Raw genomic sequence first — 23,886 nt, forward strand, 5'->3', positions numbered from 1 at the left:
TTAAATACATTAAAATTCTAAACAATGTTAATAATATCAGCTTTAAACATTTTAATATTTTAAATACAAGTGGCTTAAAGTTAAAATATTTTAAAATATTTAAAAAGTGGAAACAGAAATAAGACATAATATCTTAAAATTAAACATTCTTTTTTAAGTATTGTTAATTTAATAACAGCATTAATAAATATATCATGCTCTTGTTAAAAAAATGTTACTTTTTTTATTAATGCTGTTAATATATCATTTTTTCGTACAGCTTTTATTCTTACGGATCAGGGGTTGGTCGCATCGAAATTTCTTAATGCAGAATTAGCAAAAAGACTGTGTGAGAAACGCTACAAATACTTGCTCAAACACTTTGTACGTAAATATTAATTTATTTATTGCTGCACAACCAACTAGGACTTCTCGTTAAAGGTCAGACATCTTCCACTAACATATTCAAAATGCAATAGTAATTGTATATCAGAAGACGACGTCCGGTAGAACGTGAGTTACCTGTTTGTACATCGATCACCGTTACAAACTATAAATTATTCATACAATGACAATTAACGTACGCTAACAAAGTGGTTGTACCGTTCACAGAGATAAATCGTTCTCCAGATAAACACAGATATCGCGAAACGCAATACTTAACACGTCCATTATCGACTCGTTAAAAAAAAAAACATAAGTAACAGAAAAACATTCTGGCACAAAAAAGCGAGTCCGATTTGCTCTGAAACTCGTTCGACAGGATAAAAAAAGTGAGAGATTAAAAAAGTGAGAGATTAAAAAAGTCAGAGATTAAAAAACGCAAAAATACGTCGTCAAGTAAAATGGTACGACCACTTGATTGCTTTCTCAACGTTTGCTTTACATACGTACAATTAGTCGCTTATTGTATATACACTCATGGATACAACTCGGAGTCTCAGTCACGCGTTCAATCTTAGATTCGCAATTCACTCCGATCAATAACGATAGCGAGCGTCGCTCACGGCGTTTCCGTGCGAGGGACGGGTACGATTCGTTTAACTCGCGCTCCCATTCGCGAGATTAAGTGATACGAAGTTTTTGGAAGATTCCCTCATCGAAGATCAGAGGCGATTTTTGATCCAAACGCGATTCCATAATGGAGAATAAATTCGTGAGATCCTCCGATCTCGTTTCGGGCTGACTCGAACCCGCCTCGGTTAGACACGCCGTTAAACATGTAATAGGTATCCAAAAGGTAGTCAGTCTGTTTAGTTTAGAGTAGTAGAAAAGAGTAATATGTGTGTTTCATGGTCCATGAAAGTGGAAACTTTTCCGTCAACCAGCACGTACTTTACAATTCGCCTCTCTCAGGCAATCTAAAGGCATGATTAGGCTGATGAAAAAGATACGCTCGTTCGCCGACTTTCGTACGACTATTTCTAACAATGTAGATTAACTGTAACTCAAAAAGAAGTGTACAATTTTAAGATATTAAAATATTTTAGAAATGTTAACAAAATAAAGATATTAAAATGTTTTGTTTTTTTATCTTAAAATATTTTAGTTTTATAAATGGGATTTAAAATTGAAGCCTTTAATACTTAAACACTTTTATTTTTCTTTTCTCCCTTTTCATATTTTTACTTTTCAAACTGGAAAAAGATAAAAAATAAACAAAAATTGAAATTAATCTACATTGGTAGTAATAGACATTAATATTGAGAAGTCATCGAACAGAAAGAGACGAGCGAATTTTTTTATCAACCTAAATACATTCCATCATTTCTACGGAAATTAAATGCAGCAACAGAATGAGAAGAACAACGAGCTGATGAGCTGTAAAGGAAAATAATCGCGCGAGTATCTATAAATAAGAAGTGGAAAGAACTTCAGTACAATCTAATTAGAAGTTCAGGTTGTCGCATCAGCAACGCCAATATACATACATACGTAAGACGCAACGCAAAGAATGATGAAAACTGTCGCTACAAATCGGCGCGCGCGAGCACTAACGTTTGCTATCGAGGTCTGACTAGGTACAAATAATTCTATTGTAACTCCCGACGCGCGGAAATTGAAATACGAAGCTGCTTTGATCGGTACACGGCCGTGAACCTACCTAGGTTAAATCTTACGATACGTAACATCGACGAAGAACGAAGATACAAGTAGACAAACACTAACTTAGTAACAACAATTAATTATTTAACGCTCACAATCTCAGACTCTCGGTATCTTTCCTCCGTAGTCTAAATTATCATTTTAACCCAAAATCTCCGAACGGTCAAAATTCTTCAGATAAGGTTTTTTAAATTCGCCATAAAAATCAATCTTTTTGCATTTTGATGTTCTGATTAACAACATATTAAATGGCTTAGTCAGTTATTAATAATAAAAGCAAATGTGACGATAAAATTATACTAATTGCAGGGTGTTTACTCAATTTGTAAAAGAATTCTCTGAGAATATTCCCGGATTATCTAGGAATTTTATTCAAAATTCCAAAAAAGATCAAAGAATGTTTAGTTTTAAAATAAATGTATTCTACCGTCTAATGTTTTTTATATAATTATATAATCACAAAGAAAAGCTGTATTTTAATTTTAAATGATAAATTTGAGAAAAAAATATTAAGAAAAAATAATTTAAACTAAACTCGAAAATATAGCACATAACGATCTGTTCACAATACACAGATCTAACTCGCTAAAAAAAAAGAATACAAAAGATGATTAAATCCTAATTCAGAATATATTGTCACTAATTTTTTTTTAAACTCAAGTTATATAAAAAAATGATTATATACATGAATATACATGGGCCATATTTACTGTCAATTTACTTTAGTAAAAAAAGATTAAATAAAACAATTTCATCAGAGAGATAGAATTTAAATTAAAAAATTTAAAATTGTTTCCTGAGTATCAATAAAATATACGATTTTAAAGAATAAAAAAATTCTTTAAAAATTCCAGGTTTTTCAAGTAAACCATGCTGTAATTACAAATTAATAATAAGGAGAAAGAGAGCCGATTGAATTATTCAAAAGTAAAAACGAGATTCCGAAGATTCGTGCAAGAGATCTTAACAGAGGAGAGATGCGGAACGTCTGGTATGCTGTAAATAGTCTTGCATTCACACTGGTTTAGATTATAACAATGCGCTCAAATATATATATAAACGCAACATACACATATATATATATATAACTGAATAACGATATCTTTTGTGCTACCATTATGTCAGTCCTACGATCCTCTTGTTCTCTCCACCGCGACTTTTCTTCTTATCACTATTCTTCCAGCGTGAGACGTACAAAAGCGTCTTGTCTCTCGCTCGTCGCAATTTAATGCTCGACTAACAATCATCGCGGAGAACAGTTTCGTAAGAAAACCCTTACAAAAGGGTTTTTTTCCGTCAACAGGATATCAACGGAAGAAACGCGAGTGAACACCGCAAAATTAATCGCTAAATCAGTCGCGTTAGTTCCGAAAAGGCGTTTCGTGGTTTCGAACAGTCTAAAAACATTAATGATAAAAACGGTCAAATAACGGTACACGTATACATCAATTTAATCCTCGAGCACTGGCGCGAAACCTTTGCCAAATTTACATGTATTAGTACACATATAAACTAATTACAAATGTGTATGCATATGTATATAGCAAACACGCAATAAAACGTTCATAAAATTTATAAACGTCACGTATATTGTATAACTAATCTACTCATTAATGCAAATGCTCGCGTAATTTTTTTTTTTTATTTATAAGTAATTATAACACTGTTTTAAACATAAAATAATAATTTTCAAATAGAAATTTAAAAAACCGATATTTTAAAAAATATTTTACTACGTAACATATTTGGCTTAGTAAATTCATAGCTTGCGTCAGTTTGACGCTCACACGATACTTATGAGTTATAGAATTTTATTAATCGAACTCTCGTCACTCTTCATTATTGACAGATACATCGAGTATTAATTAAAGGAACAAACGAGATATCCTTTTATACGATCTCCAATATAATAACTGAAGGATTGGACGTATCCTTCATTAACATCGCGGAACGTGTGCGCCAATGTTCAAGGATTAATTAACGATCGAATAGCGATCTCTCGCGATAAATCTGAGAAAAGGTAAAAAATGAGAGAGAGAGAGAGAGAGAGAGAGAGAGAGAGAGAAAGAGAGAGAGAGAGAGAGATCCATAGCGGAATAATACGCATTACAATTAGTTGAACGTCCGTAGACTGACACTGACACGAGTATAAACATTATTATCGATATAAGTACGGCACATAGAAGAATATTTTCTTTTCTCTCCTACAACTAGACGAGGGAGTGACGAGGATCCCATAGAGCGAGGCGCAATTATCGATAAACCCTGAATGCTCGATTATCTATAAACGGATATTATATTCGAATCGTCGTCCCGACGAAGAAAACAAACGTTTAGTTCAATTGAACATTCGGCTGAACATCCGAGGTTTCACTTATTTCATAACACAACTCATACCGTTCCTCTTCACAGTATTCCATATTCAAATCACCATAGAATTTATAGTTTTGCCGTATGCAATAACAACTACTATAGTCAACAACTAATAAAGATCGTTATATGCAATCAAGATCATACATAGTGTGAGAAATGATTCAATTACAAGCGCAACGACATTATATGTATCTTGCAGTAATATTTTCAACAAATCTCGCTCGTGAATTTCTCGGAAAATTCTGAGCTGACCCTCTCGGCAAAAAATTTGACTAGACCTCCCTTGATTTTATAATTCTTATCTCTCCTAATTCTCATAATTCTTACTCTTTCATAATTTTTCATAATTGAATTTAGTATCTTAAGAATTAAGATATGTAATTAAACATTAAAATTTCAATGTTTTATATAAAAATGTACTTTAATTATTTTTCTAATCTCAAAAGAATTTCTGTTACATCATGTAATTCTCGATTTAAAGTTTCATCAAACAAATAAGATTATCAAGTTAAAAAAAGAAAGCCATTTTTATTTTTTAAAATTATTAATTTTTATTTTTATTTTAATTAAAGAAAACTATTTATATTTCAACGTTCTGGGTTAAAAAAATTGACTCCAAGTCATGAATTCGAGGGCGAGATTTCTATCGTCCAAACACCCTATGGATGTATTTAACGAACACTTTGACACGCGAGAACAATCGAAAGACCTATTTACACCACCTAAGATCTATGAGAACTTCGTCTGACCCCCGTCTACAGATAAATTTATTTATATATAATATATGTATATATTTATATATGCATAGTATATATATATATATCTTCTTTTCTCAATATGTTATGTATATGGATAATAAATAGTACTTTGTTTTCTGGCACATTGTCGGCGCCCCCGATCGAGGGGAGCGCATATATAGATAATATAGATGTAAATCGACTAATCTATTCAACATTGTCCACACACCCGCGGATGTGCGTGTCTCGTGAATTAGAGAGCTTTCGGGAAAAACATTATTGTTCTAGTTGTAGTTACTCATGGAGGAGTTACATGAGCGCGAGCGGATCGACCCGCTCTCCGCAGATAGATTATTGAAAAATACCATATTTTGTAATTATTATTTTCACGAGGGAGGATTAATCACCTTGTCGCGCCGTTTGTTATTCGTAAAACGAACGATATCCGTGAACATATCCTAGCCTTGTTTACAATCTTATTCAACACAAACATATAGATATACGTATATACGGGGGAGAAATCCCCTTTTTTTCGTTTATCCGCGCGAATATCGTCGCGGATTCACAATAGCACGAACAAATCTTGGCGATATTCGCGCGGACGGTTTCTCCTTCATTTTCGCGCGAACGTGACGCGTTTTTAGTATCGATTTTTGCGGATTTGATTAAAGAATATATTTAAATATATATATATGTATACGTGTATTATAGAACTATATATATATAAAATGTATTCAGTCTGAAGTATGTAAAGCGATCGTACGCGATCTAAAAGAATTAGAAAAAGTTTTCTTCCTTCTTTGTTTTGTGTTTTTCCGAATTAACTTACAATCATTGGTGGCGACTTATCATCATAGATACCACAGCACCGGTGGCACGCAGAACGGCGACGGCGTTATTGTGATCCGATTTAGTGAAGTCGATGCCGTCCACTTCCAGAATCTTGTCTCCCGGCCGAAGAGTACCCTGAGCTGGCCCGTCGGGATTTACCTTCGTCACGATTATTCCCTGTGAATATAATCTGTATATTCTCACGCATTACTACCTGAATAAGATTCAATATAAATTATTCACGAGTAACATAAATATTTTACGTACGGTCTCTGCACCTGCTACCCCGCCAGCTATGCTGAAACCGAGACCTGGATTCTTCTTCACTTGAACAGGCAACTGCAAAAAAATACATTAAAATTAAAAAAGTTATTATATATGTACCTACAACTAATATGTAATAATTCAAATTATTTTTGCAAGTTTGTATGTGTGTCTGTGTGTGTATGTGTGGAGAAATGTATAGAAAATAATAAAAATTATTTTATATCTTTAGCACATATATAACCTGTCAAAATTAATCTTTAATCTTCTCATATATTTTGTTAAACTTTTATTTTTTTCCTACATATATTTATTTCATATATATATATATATATATATATATATATATGTAATATTCATATTTTTAGACGTAAAGCTTTCACGGCCATTCATATATATATTATTCAAAAATTTTTTATATAAAAATACTAACCACATTCGCATTTTTGTGAGGACCGAACATCCACTTGAACTTCGGCTTCTTCTCCCAGTTTAGTATCTCGTTTGACGCCGCAGGATTCGTGTACTCTTTGAAGCTCTCGGCGTTAAAGCTCTGCATGTCGTCTTGAGATTTGCCGTTCGTATTGTGGTTTGGTACGTCTCGGTCCGAGCTGCTTTCGTTCTTAGCGGCAGCGGTAGCAGTAGAAGTAATACTCAACGCGTCGACGCCGATATTCCTGCCCGTTTGAACAGGAGTAATTGCGTTCGTTCGACCACTGATGTTTGTTGGCACGTCGATCGAGACCTGGCTGGTGTTGTCGCACGAACTGTTGCTTGACGACGCATTTCCATTCGTCAAAAGCTTCCTTGAACGATCGAGCGGCCTCATCGGCGTCGATAACGGGCTGCGGTATTTCTTCCCCGTAATCGGCGACGTGGGTATTATGCCAGAATAAACGTTCAACGTTCTATTACTCGCGTCGTATTCTTCCCTCGAAGGACTCCTGCTCGAGCTCGCGTCGTTACTCGTCGAGTTCTCCGTGTGTTTCGCCTTGAGAATGGGAATCTTGCTCGGCCTGAGAGCACGTTGATCGTTCAATTCAAAATCGGCGCCAGGATCCGAGATCGATGTGCAACTCTGGTCCGCGCTGATCTGATCGAGAGAACTTGTCTGTCCGTTATCCGTCAGCTTGTCATTCGACAAGTTAGCGAGAACATTTGCTCGATCGTCCGATGACACGGACGCGCATTCCTCCGCTTTCGCCGATTCCGCGCTCGTGTCAAAGTTCTTCTGTTTCGTCACGTCCGGTAACGGCCCGGCCGAATTTAAGGGCGAGTTAAACGGTAACGAGGGTGGAGCCTGATGTGTATCCGCTTCGATTGCTAAGATAAGATCAAAATTTGCGTTGAATTTTAATTCTAATTTATCTATAAATCTGCCTATAAACAGTGATAAAAATACGTGAGTAAAAAAGAAAATTTGCACAGAAAAATAAACACAAAAATAAACGTTTTAATGACCGGTAACATACGATTATTAAACTGCTGGAAAAGAGCGGCCTTTTTGGAGAACGCTGCCGCGATATGATACGGCGGCGGTGCCGGCGGTAAGTCGCATGATGGTTTCAGCGCGACAACCACCTGTGATGATTGCTCGCTGTATTTGCTATCCGTCGCATCAACGGATGACATCGTCGTTGTCCTGTAGGGCTCGATAAATTTCTCAGACTCCACTATCTTTGCCGTGTTTGCCTTGGAGTATTCGTCCGGTTGCCATGTAGAGTTGACGTAGTCGGCGACCGTTGGTGCCTTCGTGACGTAATCGGACGTGGGATTGCGGATGTACTTCGCCTCTCGAATGTCTGGGCTCTTCTCCTTCGCCAGCACGGTCTTGTTCGCTTCGTCGGACGACTCCTCGGACACCGAGTGCTCCGCCGTTCCGGAGTCAGTCGGTCTGTTGCTCTTGTTGTAGTTTTTCGCCGTGTGACGATCGACAGAGGTTGTTGTAGACAAAGGTGTGTTCTGTTAAAAAGAACCTATACATTAGCAATAATAAAATTAAACGAACAATTCTCTTATTCATACTTTATTCGTTTTACTTGATAGAAATAGTTTATTTGGTTTTAATAATAAAACAAGTCATGGAAAATCTAATATTTTATAAATTTATGAATTAAACTTCTTCAGTCACACAACTTTCAATCTGTTAATTTTAATGATAAAATACGATTATTCAATTACTGGGGAAAAAGCGGTTTTCAAGAAGACCACTATTTTCCAACATAATTAAATTTAAGCAATTTTTTAAAATCAGCATCTGGCCATCCATCTGCTCATTAGCGTCAGATCTATCAAATTACGTGCTCGTACTCGTGATGTCACTCGAAACGGTAAATCGAATGGAAAAGGGGGCAACCAACGTGATCGCACTCCCATCCATCAACCGTCACTATGGGTATAAATAGCGAGCCGAAACAAGCATCGGCCATCTAATTCTATCCCAACTCCCGATCCTAATCCTTACAAGACCTCACTTCTAGAATTTGCTTTTTAGTTCGGATGTTCCCGACCTTTCCTCCATACAGAGAACGAGTGTTCTCGTACTCAACCAGGTGTTCCCGGTATACGGGTTTCCCCCAGCCAGGTGCTACCGGTTGGTAATTCTTGATTCTAGGCCAGGATACTTCCGGCCATTCCGCCGTACTGGGAACGAGTGTTCTCGTTCCCGACCGAGTGTTCCCGGATACTCTGCCGTACTCAGCAGGGTGCTTCCGCTGTACGGATTGCTGTCTTATCGAGAGCTCCTGACTGGCGACACCTGTCGACGTCATTTCCGACAGCCTTTGATCCAAAGATGCCGATATTGCGGACGAATAACTATCCCTCTCATAATAATATCTCCTTTTACCAGGAACTAAGCGTCGCTAGTAGTGGCTTGTAGCCCTCGATAAAAGGAATGTTACCGTGGAAGAGATGGCTGCTCGTCTGTAGCATGATAACCTGTAGCTGTATTTACTTTGATGCTTACAATGCTTATATCATTTTTCCTTATTTAATATTTAACAAGAATGAAATGATGCACTGTTAGCGTCAGTGTAAACACGCTTCTAGTCTCCGGTTCGTAGCAACAATCCGTTCGTCAATAATTTAATAGATTTTACATATTAAGTTTTTAATTTTACATTTTAATCATTTCTCATTTCTTTGTTCTTTACTTGGATCAAATTAAGCTTAAAATTTTACATTTAAAATAGACAATTACATTTTAAAGTTTAATTTACACAGTATAAAGTTTAAAACTTCAATATTTATCCAAGAAAATATATAATCTCTATATTATATGGGATTCGGATTTTTCGGCCAATTGACTCCGCCTAATTATTTACTTTATTTCATCGCGCCGCGCGCAGTCTAAATGTCACTCGACACTCGGGAAAGTATGCATAACATAATAAAGCCTTTTGTCCACGATGCTAGAAGCCCATCGTTTCCACAACAGTATCTTCTCTATCAGCGACTAAGCACCGCTAGTCAGTTGCTAATTAATTAGTTGGCCAAACCGTTCAAATGTGAAATTGAAATCAATTTTCTTTCTGTCAAAGACCTCGGTGCGATTCTAACTTCGTAGATACAAGGTTTGAACATTCAATGGAATAGGCCTACTAAGAATATCAATTAAAAAAAACAACGCGTCGACAATAGTACCTCATGGGTAACGTGGAAATCTATTGGAAATTGTGTCTATGAGCTTTATGCCTCCCGAATGTCGAGAGACGATAAGGGGAATTAGCACTCAGCCGAAAAAATAAACATGCGTCGAGCCCTTTAATACATAATAAATATCCCAAGATCATTTAAATTTGACTGAACAACTTTACTCGACAAAAGAATATTGCCGTGCAGACGTGTGAACAAATGACAGAGAGCACTTACTCTTTGATCATGAATGGATTGATGATGCAGGTTACGAGCGTGCCTAGCGAGATTACGTAGCTCCTTGGGATAAGGGGTCGGTGCTCGATGAAGTTGCCTGGGGACTTCGGAATCTACCTCAGCAGCAAAACATATTCTCTTGCCGTTTCCGATGATCGAACTCGAAATCGGTCCCGCGGTCTGCGCTATTTCTATAATTGAAATTGTCAGCTATCACTGGCGCGAAGTTACGATTAACATAAAGGAGAGTGTTAATATAAAATATATATTATAATATATATATAAATACTGATGAATGCGTGCGATGTTTTATCAGCAAACACTCTATTCGATGCCATTTCCTTAATATCTTACCATTTCATTTCTCATCGTCCTCCTCCTCCTCCTCCTGTTCTTCCTCTTCTTCTATTAGCAGCGTGAATAAATATCGTGCTTTATTGTTAATTGAAAATACATAGCAAGCCAACGTGTTAAATAAAGCATATTTTTTGCAATAGTGTAAACTAAGGCAAGCGAGAAGATGATTTGTTTATTAGTTCAAATAGATATAAATATAAATAATACTTGAAGGAAGAAGTGCAATTATTTTTCCACAAGTTACTAAATATTTCCAAGCTAACTTTAGATAAGCAAGATTTGTAAAGAAATGTTAATTAAACCAAAAAAGATGTTTCGTGCAAGCAAAGAAAAGCTATCGTTTACTCTTTTCCAATTAATTTTCAACAAAATGATTGTTTAGTGCACGACAAAGATCAACATATAATTGAATTAATAGCAAAGACGAGTGGCATCCGACCCACGTCACCAAGCTAATTTTAAAATAAAAATTTCCAATCGATTGGCTCCAATAGAAAAACTCCAAAATCACCGACCGCTGTGAATATACAAAAAGCTAGCGAAGATGAAAAAGTCATGCTTTATGAAAAGGAAAAAGACGACAGTGTTTCACAATGGTTTCTGATGGAATAAGGATAAACGTTTGCTTTCGCTCATATGAAATTTAGCTTAAATCAAAACTATATGAAAACCGAAAATCACACACGACACTCACGCTCTAAGTCCTGTCGCGGCTTCTGTGGCAGCATAAAGCAGCTCAACACCATCATATCCTCTTCGCAATTAAACTCCTGCTGCAATGGCACTAACGGCTGGCTTTGATTGTCGCTCAACCACAGCGCCTTCAGGTTGCTGAGATTCAGCATGGAGACCGGGAGGAACTTGATGCCGTTGTTAACGAGATTGAGCACTCGCAGCGAGGATAGGTGGCCCAGTTCGGGCGGCACGCGCGTCAGATTGTTCGAACGCAACGAGAGCAGAGACAACGAGGCGCAGCTGCCGATTTCGGCGGGTAGCGCACGCAGATAGTTATTGTCCGCGTTGAGACAGTGCAGCTTGCGTAGCAAGCCGATCGAAGATGGTAAATACTCGATAAAGTTTTTAGTGATTATAAGCTCCTCTAAGCTCGACATCTGACCAATGTCGTTCGGCAGTGCATTCAATTGATTGTCGTCGATCTTGAGGGTGACGATCGTGCGCAAGTAGCACATCGTGTCGGGCAGCTCGTACATCTCGTTCGAGGATAGATTCATGATCGCGATGTCACGCCAGCCGCGTACCTCCATCGGCAGCGCGTGTATCGCGTTCATCGTGCAGTCAAAATGGTTCAGGCGATAAAGCTGCTCGACGTTTGCCGGGACGCGCCTGATGTCGTTGCCGTCGATCCACAACTCCGTGAGATTGATGAGATCCCCAACAACTTCAGGCTGAAAATAATAAATATACATCTACAATATCTGTTAAAATTGAGATTAAAATTTTGTTGAAGTCCATTTAAATCCGGATAAACTGGGTGCAATTGTTTTTACTTTTCTCTCTAATTTTCATAGAGAATAGATATAGTTAAATATCTTCATTACTTTTAATATATACGATATCTTTTCTTCTACATTTGTTTAAGTGACTTCTTTTAAGCGACGATTAATATTAAAAGACAATAACTTCGCAACAGAGATGTCTCTTTTACCAGTTCTGTGAATTCATTGTTGCCGATGTCGAGCCTCTGCAGGTTTACCAGACGGCTCATACTCTTAGGCAACGTCATCATGTTGTTCTCCCGCAGCTCAAGCGTCCTCAAGGCTGACAATCGTCCAAAATTAGCCGGCAGGTATTCTATGTATGCATCATTTAGGTAGAGTTCGCGCAAGCCGACGATATGCGTTATTGCGTCCGGAAAACGTTCGAAGGGATTGACACTGATATCTATCGAGCGAAGACTCTTGCATTCTTTTATGCTGTCTGGTAAGTCCTTTACACCTGCAATAAAAGTATAAATAAATATAAAGAAGTATTTAGGACGTAAAATATAAATAATCTACATTATATTATAAACAATGTAAACTGCATTTTATGTGCCATCTATATAAAAATATATAATCGATAGACCATAAAAAATTCAGATTTCGTCAGAAACAGTAAAAATTGTATTCCATTTTTTATTAACATTATTATTTCATAGTCTCAGATATTAAAATCTTAACTAATTGTTTAAAAAGATTCGTGTAAACGTAAGTAATGCATAAATAATCCATGCAGATGTAATTTATGGCACAATTACGGTATAAGTAGTTATATCAGGAAGAAATCGCATCACAATCGATAGTATAGGTATATCACAAAACTACAACTTTTGGAATTTCGACATTTCACGCACGGGATAAATTCAAATTTTAAGTATACTCACTGTTCTTGCTGAGATCTAAGTATTCCAGGTTAATCAACGACGCTATGGCGGGTGGTAATGAAGTGATCTCATTATCGCTAAGCGACAGCATTCGCAATTCGTGGCACTGAAATAGTGGCCTGGGAAGATCTCTTATCTAGAGAAAAAAAGTAATGTAGACGTCGCATTTCAATGATAATCCACAGATAATCAATCTCGTTCTGAGAAGAAATACAATCACAGCACTCACTCTATTGGCGTCGAGATACAACTTTTCCAACGTTCTCTCGTAAATGAACACATCAGGTGGTACATCATAGAGATTACAGTGATTTAGCTGTAGCTCACAGACCTCTTCTTCCTGGGCTCTCAGACACGCGGCGCACTGCCACCAGGAGCTACCCATTTCATGTGTGTACGGCTAGAACATGGCACCATTATATCATTTAGAAATCTAATAATTCACATTTTGTAACTATAATAATAAGTTCTGTTAGTCAGTTTAGTTAGTTACATACATACAAATCATACATAAAGCTTTAATTTTAAACATAAACTTAAGAAATTTATAATTAACTATTTAATTTGAAATCACTCATCAGAATTAAACAAAGAACATTATATCTGATATAAATGGATTTTCTATGAGAACTTAATTCTCATAGAAAATCAATTTATATCAGATATAATGTTCTTTGTTTAATTCTGATGAGCATTAAACATCTTTAATCCTACTTTTATTGCTATTTGTGATAAATCATTATTTCATTATAATTTATTTAGTGTTCAGATTATGCCAATCTGAAATTATAATTAATAATTTATTACAAATCGCACATATCGTGTCATTTATATCAAAAACTAAAAAACGTATTAAATAATTGATACAAAAATACTATCAAGCACCAAGATCTATCTTGACCAAAAAGGAGCACTTCTTTTATTATTCACATATTAGTTCAATATTTAACTTATTTGTATTATATATATTACTCATATTTATATGCACGTTAGATTATAAAACAAAAAGATTAAACAAAAATTGAACTTATGAGTCAAGCACTGTTAAATGTGTGCATTATTTGTTATATTACAAGTTATAAAGTGATCACCAATCAAAACACAAAATTCTAAGGGCTGGTTGTTCCAACTTCTTGGTAAACTCACCTACCAGGTAAGCATGTGTCTATCTTCATTTCTTTTCTTATTTACTTCTTATACTTACTTGATAAATTTACCAAGAAATTGGAACAACCGACTCTAATACAATTTAATCATTTCTTGCGTCCGTTAGATTACAATTCATAGTAAACGAACCACAGTAGGAATTCTCGTTCTCGCGCATGGAGGGGGGCACCAGGAAGTGCACCGTTACCTGCGGTGGTCTCAGGAACGATCCGGCCGCGATCCACCGTGGGAGAGGTCCCACCGCTCGCGTGAACGACGTCGTCGTCGTCGTCGTCGTGATATCCGGTACTCGCCGATCGCCGTATCACCGCGTCGTCGCCGTGTCGCCGCGGCTGCTGCAGCGGCCGTGGGCGATCGTGATGATCGTCGTCGTCGTCGTCGTCGTTGCGTCGCCCGCGGGAATCGGCATCGCAAACGGCGCGAACGGTGGTGGCGGTGGTCTGGCCCGCCGACCTGGTGCGAACAAGAGACGCCGGCGCGAGGAACGTCAAGAGATGATCCGTTGACGCTTCGTCGTCCTCCTCCTTCTCCTCGTCGCTTTCCTTGTCGTCACCGCCGCCGCCGCCGTCGTCGTCGTCGTCGTCAACGTCCTCGCCGATCTTCTCACGCGCATATCTCACTCCGTCCTCATTGTACGACGTACGGCGCGGTGCACGCCGATCGCGGAGATCCGTCGTGTCTCCCGATTCGCGCGGACGTTGATGGATCCGTCGTACCCCTCCCCACCCCGCGGCGCAATCCTACTCCACTTGACTTCACTGGAGTCGTCCGAAACTGCTGCCCCGCAGGGGCCGCAGGCAGCAGCAGCGGTCCAGCGCCGCGCGCGCGAGAAAGAGAGAGAGGGAGAGAGAGAGAGAGAGAGAGAAAGAGAGAGAGAGAGAGACACGCTCCAATGATCGACGCCGAGGCCGACCATGAACGAAGGGCAGAGGAAGAAGGTGGTGGGAGGCTCGAGAAGGCTGACGTGAAACCGACCGCGAAGTGACGCGCGAAACGTTCGTCCTCCGCTCTGCTCCCGCTCTACGCTAGGCTCCGCTCCGCGTCATCTCCTCTCTCGCACCATCGTCTGCGCGCGTCAATCGCTCGCAATTCGATCGCAATTTCGAAAACTGGAATTCGGCCAATCGGATCGCCCCGCTCCTGGACCGTTTTCGTTTCGATTGGTCGGATTTCAAGCTCCAGAGCTCCAGATATGCTGCCGCGCGTCGCTCAAATGTTACCCCTAGTAGTCTACAATGAATCACAGTAGATTTTTATAAAGGGCCATCTACAATGGAGTGTTTTAGCCGTAACAGCACTAAAACTACGGCAATGCTGTCTAGAATAAAAACGACGTAGCAATAACATACAAGCCGGCCATCAAAGAAAGGCGACCAAAAACTAATCCCGAATGCCCCAACGATCATCGTAAGCACGCAATGAATTGGCTCAATGTCTGCTGTAGGCTGTAAACAGTAAAGCAATACGAAGTGGAGACATTTTCTACGACTACTGCTACGGCCTACGACTCTCCATTGTAGATGGCCCTTAAGAATACTCAATTGTGATTAGTCAATTTCTTACGGCTTAAAGCTTAAATCTTCATTATTTGTAAGGCCTTACACAGCCCTAAAGCCAAAAGAGTTTCGTTCGAGAGGAAACTTTAAAACTGTTTTTTTTTAGTTAAAAAAATTTTAAAAATTAATTAAAGAGAGAGAGAAAACCAGTTTTAAATTTTGCGATGGATAATCGATCAATCGATTAAGCCAATCAAAGTAAGACCATGTCTTAAAAATATCTTTTTTGAATGAAGCGCAATATTTATCACTCTAATCGTCGAATCCATTGATAGAAACTAGAAGGCTCTGTTATTTTAGAATTTCGAATAATTGAGAGTTTGAAAGCATTAAAAATTTCGAAGCAAACCTTTAAAGTAACGTATAATTAAATTCCTTTTATAAGCCCGATAATTTTAGTTTAAAAATTATATTAAATAACAATATAAACTATGTAAATTTTATGTATCATCTATCTAAAAAATGATCAATGAATCCATAATAAATGGATAAAAATATTTTTTATTTTTAATATTATATATATTAATTATACTTTATCACACAATACTGAATTGTCTAGACAAAATTAATTTTGTGCGTTACATTATCGAATTTATAATAATTTATGTTACAAGATTCGTGTAAACATAATGCGGGGTCTACAATGGCAGCAGGAGTAATGGAGTAGGAGTAAGAAGTAAGAAATATGAAATGAGATTTGCCCATTTCGTTTACTCCCGGTTTTTAATTGGTCAATTGTTACTCTTACTCCTTACTCCATTACTCCTGCTGCCATTGTAGACCCCGCATAACGTAAACAATAAAACGTAAATCCATGATTTTGCGTAACACAACTTCGATATTATCTACATTTGATTATCCGCCACATGTCGGTAATACAGAATGTTCCTCTTACCGATACTAAATCGTTGGTAACCATACAGTCGAATAGCGCTGCTGTTTTCTATTTTTTTCTTTTCTTTTTCCTAAACTGAACGCTTTGTCCACCGTTGGCCAACGGCGATGTCGGAAATGTCAAGATAACCGCGGGCACCGTTGATATGAAACATCGCAATTCGCTCGGAATCAACTGTAAACCGTGTAAACAGCGTAAACGGACATCGAGAGAGACGAAACACTCGCGCGAAGAGACAATCCCATAAAGCAACATGTGTTCGGACCTGCGAAACTGGCCGATCTTCAGCTTGCTGGAGCCGGAATTCGTCTCGCGAATTTACATGGTTACGGTTTACGGTAATAATTCGCTTTCTTTTCCTTCCCCGGACGGCACATGAATCCAAAATCGGGACGTGAGATATCCTAAAGTTACTCTACAATTGATAGAAACGAACATTAATGTATCTCCACTTTGCTCTTGTTACACTCGAGACGTTAGGCACAATAGGATTTTCGTTAATTACGTTCGTTGAAAAATCGTAATATTGTAGCTGCCACTATTTTGAAGTGCAGAAACAAATTATCCATGATTTTAATCATTTATATATTTATAATAATGTAATCACAATTTTTTTAGAATTGGATTGATTAGAATTAAAGTTTTCCTTCTGTTTGTAGATCAGATAAATAAAATTTTTGATAATGCCTTTGGCTCCTAAATTACATTACAACCTTGTCTACAATGCGATTTTGACTACTGTAACATAAATGATTGTTTTTTTTACAACAGATAGGAAATAATTGAAAGAAAGTATGGAATAAGTAGTATCTAATATTTATGTTGCTTTTCTTTTAATGTAGATTAATTTCAATTTTATTCTTATTAAGATGGCATATATTTGGATGCTGTTTAGATTTGCACACTCTACAAATAATGCGAATTTTTTAATAAAATCATGAATCATCTAAAACCTTGTCTCCACGATGTTAGAAATATGTTTAAGATTCTCTGGACATAAGGTTTAAAAGATTTTAAGGATACATTTCCAAAAATAATCTAAAGGATGTCTTAAAGACTTATACTTTTAAATTTCTTAAAGTCTATTTTGCCCTGGAACAGGTAACTTGGGTAATGAGGCCTTGATTGTGACAAGGGACAAGATGGTGTACGCCCTGGGCAGCAACATTGCCGGTTGCCTGGGGACCGGAGACGCGCATAGCACACTATGTCCAAAGAAGGTGGAACCGCTGTGTGAGAAAGATATAAAAACGTTTTCGTATGGCAGCGGACCTCATGTTCTGGCGCTCACAAAAGATGGAGAGGTACTTATGCATTTTAATTAAATATCTAAATACTTAAAGTTTAAGTCAAGTTAACAAAAAAGATAACAAAAATTTTATTGTCTAATGTCTCAAATATAATAAAGCATCATCGCAATAATGTATAATTTTCAAATATAATACTATAGAAGCTACAAGTACAACAATCAAATTTTTTAAATGAAGTGATGCAACTTTTCTCTATGTCTATTTTCATCAATGCAGATTAATTTCAGCTTATTTTTATCTTTTTCCAATCCTTAAAAGCAGAAGATTACAGTGAGTTAAGATTAATCTATATAGGTAGAAATAGACATTAATGCTATACTTTTATTTTGTATGAAAAGATATTTAGACATTATTTTCTTCTTTATCATTCTTTATTGAAGCGTCGAGTAATTTCTTGAGGAATTACTAGAGATTTTAAAATAAAATTGCCGTATCGAGCACTTGTCAATGACGTCAATGTGTTTTTAAAAGGTATATTCTTGGGGTCACAATGGTTATTGCGAACTAGGAAATGGTACATGCAATCAGGGCCTCTCGCCCACACAAGTGAACAGTCTGGGCATAAAACGCATCGTAGACATCGCATGCGGGAGTCATCATTCCGTCGCTCTGAACGAGGACGGCGAGGTATGCAATGAGATGGAAACCCTCCATTGTTACGAGTTTAGATTCAACCAATGTTTCGATGTGTTTCAGGTGTATGCCTGGGGACAAAACAATTGCGGCCAAGTGGGCAGCAGCATCAGTACGAATCAGGGTGCGCCCAGGCAAGTGAACTCTAACCTGGCTGGGAAAAAGGTCGCCCAAATAGCCTGTGGTCAAACCTCCACCATGGCGCTCCTCGAAAACGGCGAGGTGTACGGTTGGGGTTACAATGGCGTTGGCCAACTGGGGATAGGCAATTACGTGAACCAAATGACACCGTGCCGGATTGGCGCGCTGTTAGGCACCGTGATAGGTAATTATCATCTCGATGAAATGCGACAAAGGACATGGAGGACAATAAAAGTAACATTATTTAAAAAAAAATTGAATAGAAAGCGTTTTTTGTTCAAAATTTCCGAGGACTTGTTCGAAAAACACTAAGAATGAAGCGAAGATTGGGATCGTTAACCATACGATGTTGTTTCAGTCAAGGTGGCTTGCGGATATGTGCACACGCTAGCGCTCACGGATGAAGGGGAGCTCTATGTTTGGGGTGGGAACAGTTACGGCCAGCTGGGGATCGGCAACAAGACGAACGCCTGCAATCCAGTCTTGGTAAACTCACAAAAAGAAAACTGCTTTGTTTTTCTTTACTGTCACCATAAAGGATAAACAGAAAATTCGAAGGAAAAAAAAGAAGCGAATGATTTCATGATTAATAATTGGACCGTCAGGTCAAACACGAAATGGGAAGGGTGTCCGACATCGCCGCCCTGCACTACAATCACACGAGCGTCGCCGTCGGCGAGGGAGGACGTGTCTACATGTGGGGTCACTGCCGCGGCCAGAGCATCACGACCCCGACCGCTACTCCGTTCTCAAACGTGCACGACGCGCTTGCGTGCTGGGGCTCGCCGAGTGTTATGCATAAACCGCTGATCCTATATGCGGACGAGGAGTCGGGCATATTGCAATGCCTGGGAACTGCATTTGATGATCCCGTATGTCTCGTAATCATTTGTTTCGCGCACCTTACGCCAATTTTTAAAATCACTAATAATATTACTCTATATTTTGATTAGTAAGATTGGTAATGCATTTTGTTTTCGACTTTTATTGATAAATGCGACAAATATTTTATGTATTTAATATTGCACATATTTATTTTTAATTTTTTCTCTTTTTGACATAGTCGACGAGTGATCTTACGATACAAGTGGATGGTCAGTGTATTCACGTGCACAAAGCTATCTTGAAGATCCGCTGTCCGTACTTTAGAAACATGTTTCAGCACAATTGGACAGAAAGCAATCAGAGGTAATCATTTAACGAAAAAGAGTTATTTTTCTCAAAATTTTTCAAGTTTTGCTTATTTTGTCAATTTCCTCTTTTCTTAACAGTATTATTGAACACGATCAATTCTCCTATGTCGTCTACAAAGCTTTCCTGAAGTACTTGTATACAGACACGATCGATCTACCTGTGGAGAAGGCATTAGGTGAGTGTCAAGTACGCTATGAATGGTTGTCACCTCAAGTATTCTCGTGAAGTCTGTATTTGGCAAAGTTCTGTTAATTTATTAATAATTGCGACTAAAAATTTAATTCTTAATTGTAATAAGCAATTAAAATGTTGTAGTTGGTTTAAAATAAGTTTTAGGCATTATATATACTCAATTAAATTTTTGTCCATAAAATGGATTAAAGTAAAATTTTGCGTGTAATTGTAATTAGTTTAATTAATTGGTTAAAAATAGATAAATTGTTGATTACAAATTAATCGTTTTAGTTATTGATTTCTAACATTAATATAATAAATACAATAATTTATCTATTAATATTTGAATATTTTTTGGACAAACATATGTAGTTTGGAAAATACGATTAAAAATTAATAATTAACTATTGATAGTTTTATAATCTGTTTGTGATTCATTTCAAACGTGATTATGTTTATTACTAGTTTTTAATTGATTAGTTAAACAAAGACAATCGATTAATTATATAAAATTGTTTGACAATTTCGTTAATTTATTAGCATAATTACATTTTATATTTTAATCTTTTTATCGATTATTTTAATAATTTAATAATCAATAAATTAATTAATCGATCATATCCAACAATGATTACAGCAATGCCTCTCATTACAGAACTTTTGGACCTGGCTAACGCATATTGTGAGAACACTCTTAAGAAACACTGTATTCGGATGATAAAGCAAGGAATTACTGTGTCGAATGTCGCGTACTTGTACAGCATCGCAATCGAGTATAACGCAGAGGTAATCAAACACTGTGTGTCAATATTTAACATTCCTCCATTATTAAACATAAAATCGTAAACTATTTGCGGAATGTATACTGATTAAATACTCTTTTTAAAAATATATTCTAAAGTTATTATAAAAATGTTTTTAAAAAGTGTTAATTTACATGAACTGAGCGAAAACATAAAAATACTTGTAAAGTCTCTTTTTTTCTTAATTTTATTTGATTTCTTGATTACGTTCAACACAAAAATTCACCCCGCAAATGCCACGGTTGAAGTGTGCATACATCGTTACTACGATTTTAAATTAATGTTTTATTAGTTACGATATTTGTTTATCTCTACACGCGCGCATGCATTATTAAATGCCAATGGCAATTTTTCAGGAACTCGAAGAATTCTGTTTCAAGTTCGCATTGAATCACATGACGGCTGTGACGCAGACGGAGAATTTCGCCAAGTTGGATGAGAATACGGTAAAAACTTTCATAATCAAGGCGGGTAAGGCCGGCGTTTTTAGGACGTAATTCGTGACCGTTTACCTCGAAGATAATGCGCTTCGACAGGAACAGACGGAGATTGTCACATCTGCATATCGTTGCGCGAGTACTCGTGACGCATTTTCATAATCGCGAACATTCCAACGATATAATTCGTTTCCTTAACTTTGCATTTCAATATTAGTATTTGTAAGTGATTAACGGATGCGACCGCGTCTAGTCTAGTGCCGAACTACCTCGCGCGTATCCGATAAATACGTAATAATTCGTGCGAGAGATTCGCGTAATAATTCTTTTGTCGATCTCAGAGAGTACGATCTTGTGATCTTATAAAGGTACCTGAGATTATCTTAGAAGAATTCGCGTAAACAAAAGAAAAGAAAAAAAAACAACCACTTTGAAAGAAACCAATCTCCGACGACGCGTTATCTGCATAACGAATTGATTAAAGACGTATCAAAGTATCCGTCGTAAGATTGTGAAAATTTTATCGTTCCGTTTCTTTTTTTTTATCATTTCTGTGATATAGGTAACGTAATCGGTACGTGTCTGCCGCGATTTACGATCACGCCGACTTCTTGCAGATTTTATTTTTGTCAGCTGTGAGCTTTGTAAAATATCAATATACATGTGATATGATACGAATATAATAAAATTTTTTATCGTCAAGGTGTTGCGTCGTTATGCCGTTGTTTGTTGTCTTTACTCCTGCCGCTTTTGTTCCGTCGATACTCTTACTCTGACAATTTTAAGGAAATTTTTTTATTTTTTTGCACTAATTTTTAAAGAAATTCTTAGACTTTAAAAGAAATTATTTTTTAAAAATATTTAAAGATTTATTTCATTATTTTATAAAAAATATGAATAATAATTATTTAATAATAGATTCATTTTATCTCTGAGATTTATTGATGATGGCGGATCTTCTAATTGAAATTAAAAGCTCGAATTTTTTTATTTTAATCAGAATGCTTGCGGCTATTATTGGAACTAGAATTACCTTGATAATTTGATTTTTTATATTTTTGGGAATTCGAAAGCAAAACGAAAGAATGAAAATTAACGTTTTAAACAAGTGCCATTTATTTATTTATTGGACGAAATGGAAAATTCTAGTTCAGAAAATAGCCGCGAATGCTCCAATTAAAATAATGTTTGAGTTTTTAATTTCAGCCCACTGAAATAGTCACCAATGAATCGTGCAGAATTCAAATGGATCTACTATTAATTTTTATTAATTTTTTTATAAAACAAAATAGAAAATCAACCACCAAACATTATTAAAGGCTAACAAGTAATTAAAAAAAATATTTACCGCCAAAAATTCCTTAAGAACTTAAAAAATCAGGATGGCGAAGAAAGAATTCTCTTAACAATAATAAGCAAATAAAAGAGAGTTGGGGGTGGAAGAGTCTGGGTTATGAAGGGAGGGGGACCTCGCACGGTCGTTCGTACATCATTTTATTACGATATCCTCAATATATACAAGCGATAGATTTTGTTGTTCGTATAATACGTACGTATTCTACTAATCGTACTGATTAATAATCACCATATGATGTTTAATATACATACATATATATATACCTTGAAACGGGAACGGTCAATGTTCCGCGACGCGGAGATAAACTCCGTTAAATCTGTACACGTATATTAGCTTCATCCTCTCTCTCTCTCTCTCTCGTTCTCTCTTTCTCTCTCACACTTTCGCTCGCTCTCTTTCTCACATATCTCTCTCGCCCCTTCGATTCCGAATCGCCGAACGCCGTGTTTGATCGTTCATATTCCAATCTCGCATATAGAAGTATACAAGATATACATATACGGAGTGTCTATCTTACAGCGGCCACCGCAAAACGGGCGCTCTGTATATATACGTGCGTATCTTTATTCTTTAATCTTTTAATGTATTTATATATTATGTATAAGTAATTATATTATGTTAAATTAGGTGATCGGTCGTGCGCGCCACGACCGCGAAAACTCTCTTTCTCTCTCTCTCTCTTTCTCTCTCTCTCTCTCTCTCTCTCTCTCTCTCTCTCTTTCTCTCTCTCTCTTTCTCTCCCGTCGCAACCAGCGCGTGCAACGAGCGAGCGAACGACTCGCGCGATTTTGGCGATATCGAGAGGACCCGTGATACCATTAACGACGGTTAATGGCCTTTTTCATTATCGTGCCGAACGTGCGGTTTGCCAATAGCAGCTAACCCGATTGTCGGCAACAATAAGCATAGGAAGTAACAGCATTACCGTTACTTTTTTTTTTTATAATAATGATGATGACTTTACAATTTTTCACGACGTCACCTTTGTCACGTCATAATTGGCCGACGCGTTACCATTACGTGCTACCCAAAGGGAGAAAAAAGTAACCGGCAAGCATTAATAACACGTTACGTAACGAGTCAACTAATTAAGTTACTTTTTTCTCTCGAAATTGGATTGCTACTTTTTAGCCTAGGCATTACCGTTGTGAAGAATTGTAACGTCGTTACTAAATCATTATTACAAAAAGGAATGAGAGTAACGGTGACGCGGTTTCTCGCGAATAAGTGACAAGTGACGTTTTACAAACGTAACGCTATTTTTTTCCACCCCTCCCCCTTTTTCAATCGTTGGTCGATAGCGCGTCTGCCGCCGA

The 23,886-nt window shown here is 37.1% G+C and overlaps 3 protein-coding genes across 5 annotated transcripts; 1 reads left to right on the top strand and 2 right to left on the bottom strand.

Moving 5' to 3' along the window:
• Positions 1 to 360: 360 nt before the first annotated feature.
• On the bottom strand, positions 361 to 14,396 carry LOC105831462 (protein lap1). Of its 3 annotated transcripts, none has more exons than XM_012671599.3 (10): positions 14,258 to 14,396; positions 13,133 to 13,303; positions 12,904 to 13,039; positions 12,187 to 12,476; positions 11,215 to 11,926; positions 10,164 to 10,354; positions 7,763 to 8,252; positions 6,724 to 7,613; positions 6,294 to 6,365; positions 361 to 6,203 (listed from the first exon to the last, which is right to left on the bottom strand). In XM_012671599.3, exons 2-10 carry the CDS (start codon positions 13,286 to 13,288, stop codon positions 6,027 to 6,029), a joined length of 3,114 nt encoding a protein of 1,037 aa, XP_012527053.1. In that variant the 5' UTR covers positions 13,289 to 13,303; positions 14,258 to 14,396; the 3' UTR covers positions 361 to 6,026. The 3 variants fall into 3 exon arrangements, with proteins under 3 accessions (XP_012527053.1, XP_028049678.1, XP_036142899.1); XM_028193877.2 differs by having other exon boundaries at positions 361 to 6,216; XM_036287006.1 differs by having other exon boundaries at positions 14,200 to 14,287.
• Positions 13,712 to 16,545, bottom strand: LOC118645809 (uncharacterized protein DDB_G0283697-like). The gene is made up of 3 exons (XM_036287530.1): positions 16,522 to 16,545; positions 14,167 to 14,810; positions 13,712 to 14,039 (listed from the first exon to the last, which is right to left on the bottom strand). The coding sequence occupies exons 1-2, from the start codon at positions 16,543 to 16,545 to the stop codon at positions 14,178 to 14,180; spliced, it is 657 nt and encodes a 218-aa protein (XP_036143423.1). The 3' UTR covers positions 13,712 to 14,039; positions 14,167 to 14,177.
• Positions 16,546 to 16,555: 10 nt separating this feature from the next.
• Positions 16,556 to 21,915, top strand: LOC105831463 (RCC1 and BTB domain-containing protein 1). The gene is made up of 10 exons (XM_012671600.3): positions 16,556 to 16,859; positions 17,623 to 17,825; positions 18,303 to 18,458; positions 18,528 to 18,789; positions 18,964 to 19,091; positions 19,211 to 19,477; positions 19,669 to 19,793; positions 19,877 to 19,974; positions 20,629 to 20,759; positions 21,133 to 21,915. Exons 1-10 carry the CDS (start codon positions 16,775 to 16,777, stop codon positions 21,271 to 21,273), a joined length of 1,596 nt encoding a protein of 531 aa, XP_012527054.1. The 5' UTR covers positions 16,556 to 16,774; the 3' UTR covers positions 21,274 to 21,915.
• The last annotated feature ends 1,971 nt before the right edge of the window (positions 21,916 to 23,886 follow it).

This window comes from Monomorium pharaonis, chromosome 5, assembly GCF_013373865.1.
Source record: "Monomorium pharaonis isolate MP-MQ-018 chromosome 5, ASM1337386v2, whole genome shotgun sequence".
Classification (NCBI taxonomy): domain Eukaryota; kingdom Metazoa; phylum Arthropoda; class Insecta; order Hymenoptera; family Formicidae; genus Monomorium; species Monomorium pharaonis.

Coding starts and splice junctions, on each gene's coding strand:
- LOC118645809 (XM_036287530.1), bottom strand. CDS start 16,545: ATGGTTACCAACGATTTAGTATCG. Junction 14,811..16,521: donor TTACCAACGATTTAGTATCG/GTAAGAGGAACA, acceptor CAAGTGGAGTAG/GATTGCGCCGCGGGGTGGGG.
- LOC105831462 (XM_012671599.3), bottom strand. CDS start 13,288: ATGGGTAGCTCCTGGTGGCAGTGCGCCGCGTGTCTGAGAGCCCAGGAA. Junction 12,477..12,903: donor CTTAGATCTCAGCAAGAACA/GTGAGTATACTT, acceptor CTTTTATTGCAG/GTGTAAAGGACTTACCAGAC. Junction 8,253..10,163: donor AATCCATTCATGATCAAAGA/GTAAGTGCTCTC, acceptor TCTTTTTAACAG/AACACACCTTTGTCTACAAC.
- LOC105831463 (XM_012671600.3), top strand. CDS start 16,775: ATGTGTTCGGACCTGCGAAACTGGCCGATCTTCAGCTTGCTGGAGCCG. Junction 17,826..18,302: donor CGCTCACAAAAGATGGAGAG/GTACTTATGCAT, acceptor TGTTTTTAAAAG/GTATATTCTTGGGGTCACAA. Junction 18,459..18,527: donor CTCTGAACGAGGACGGCGAG/GTATGCAATGAG, acceptor GATGTGTTTCAG/GTGTATGCCTGGGGACAAAA.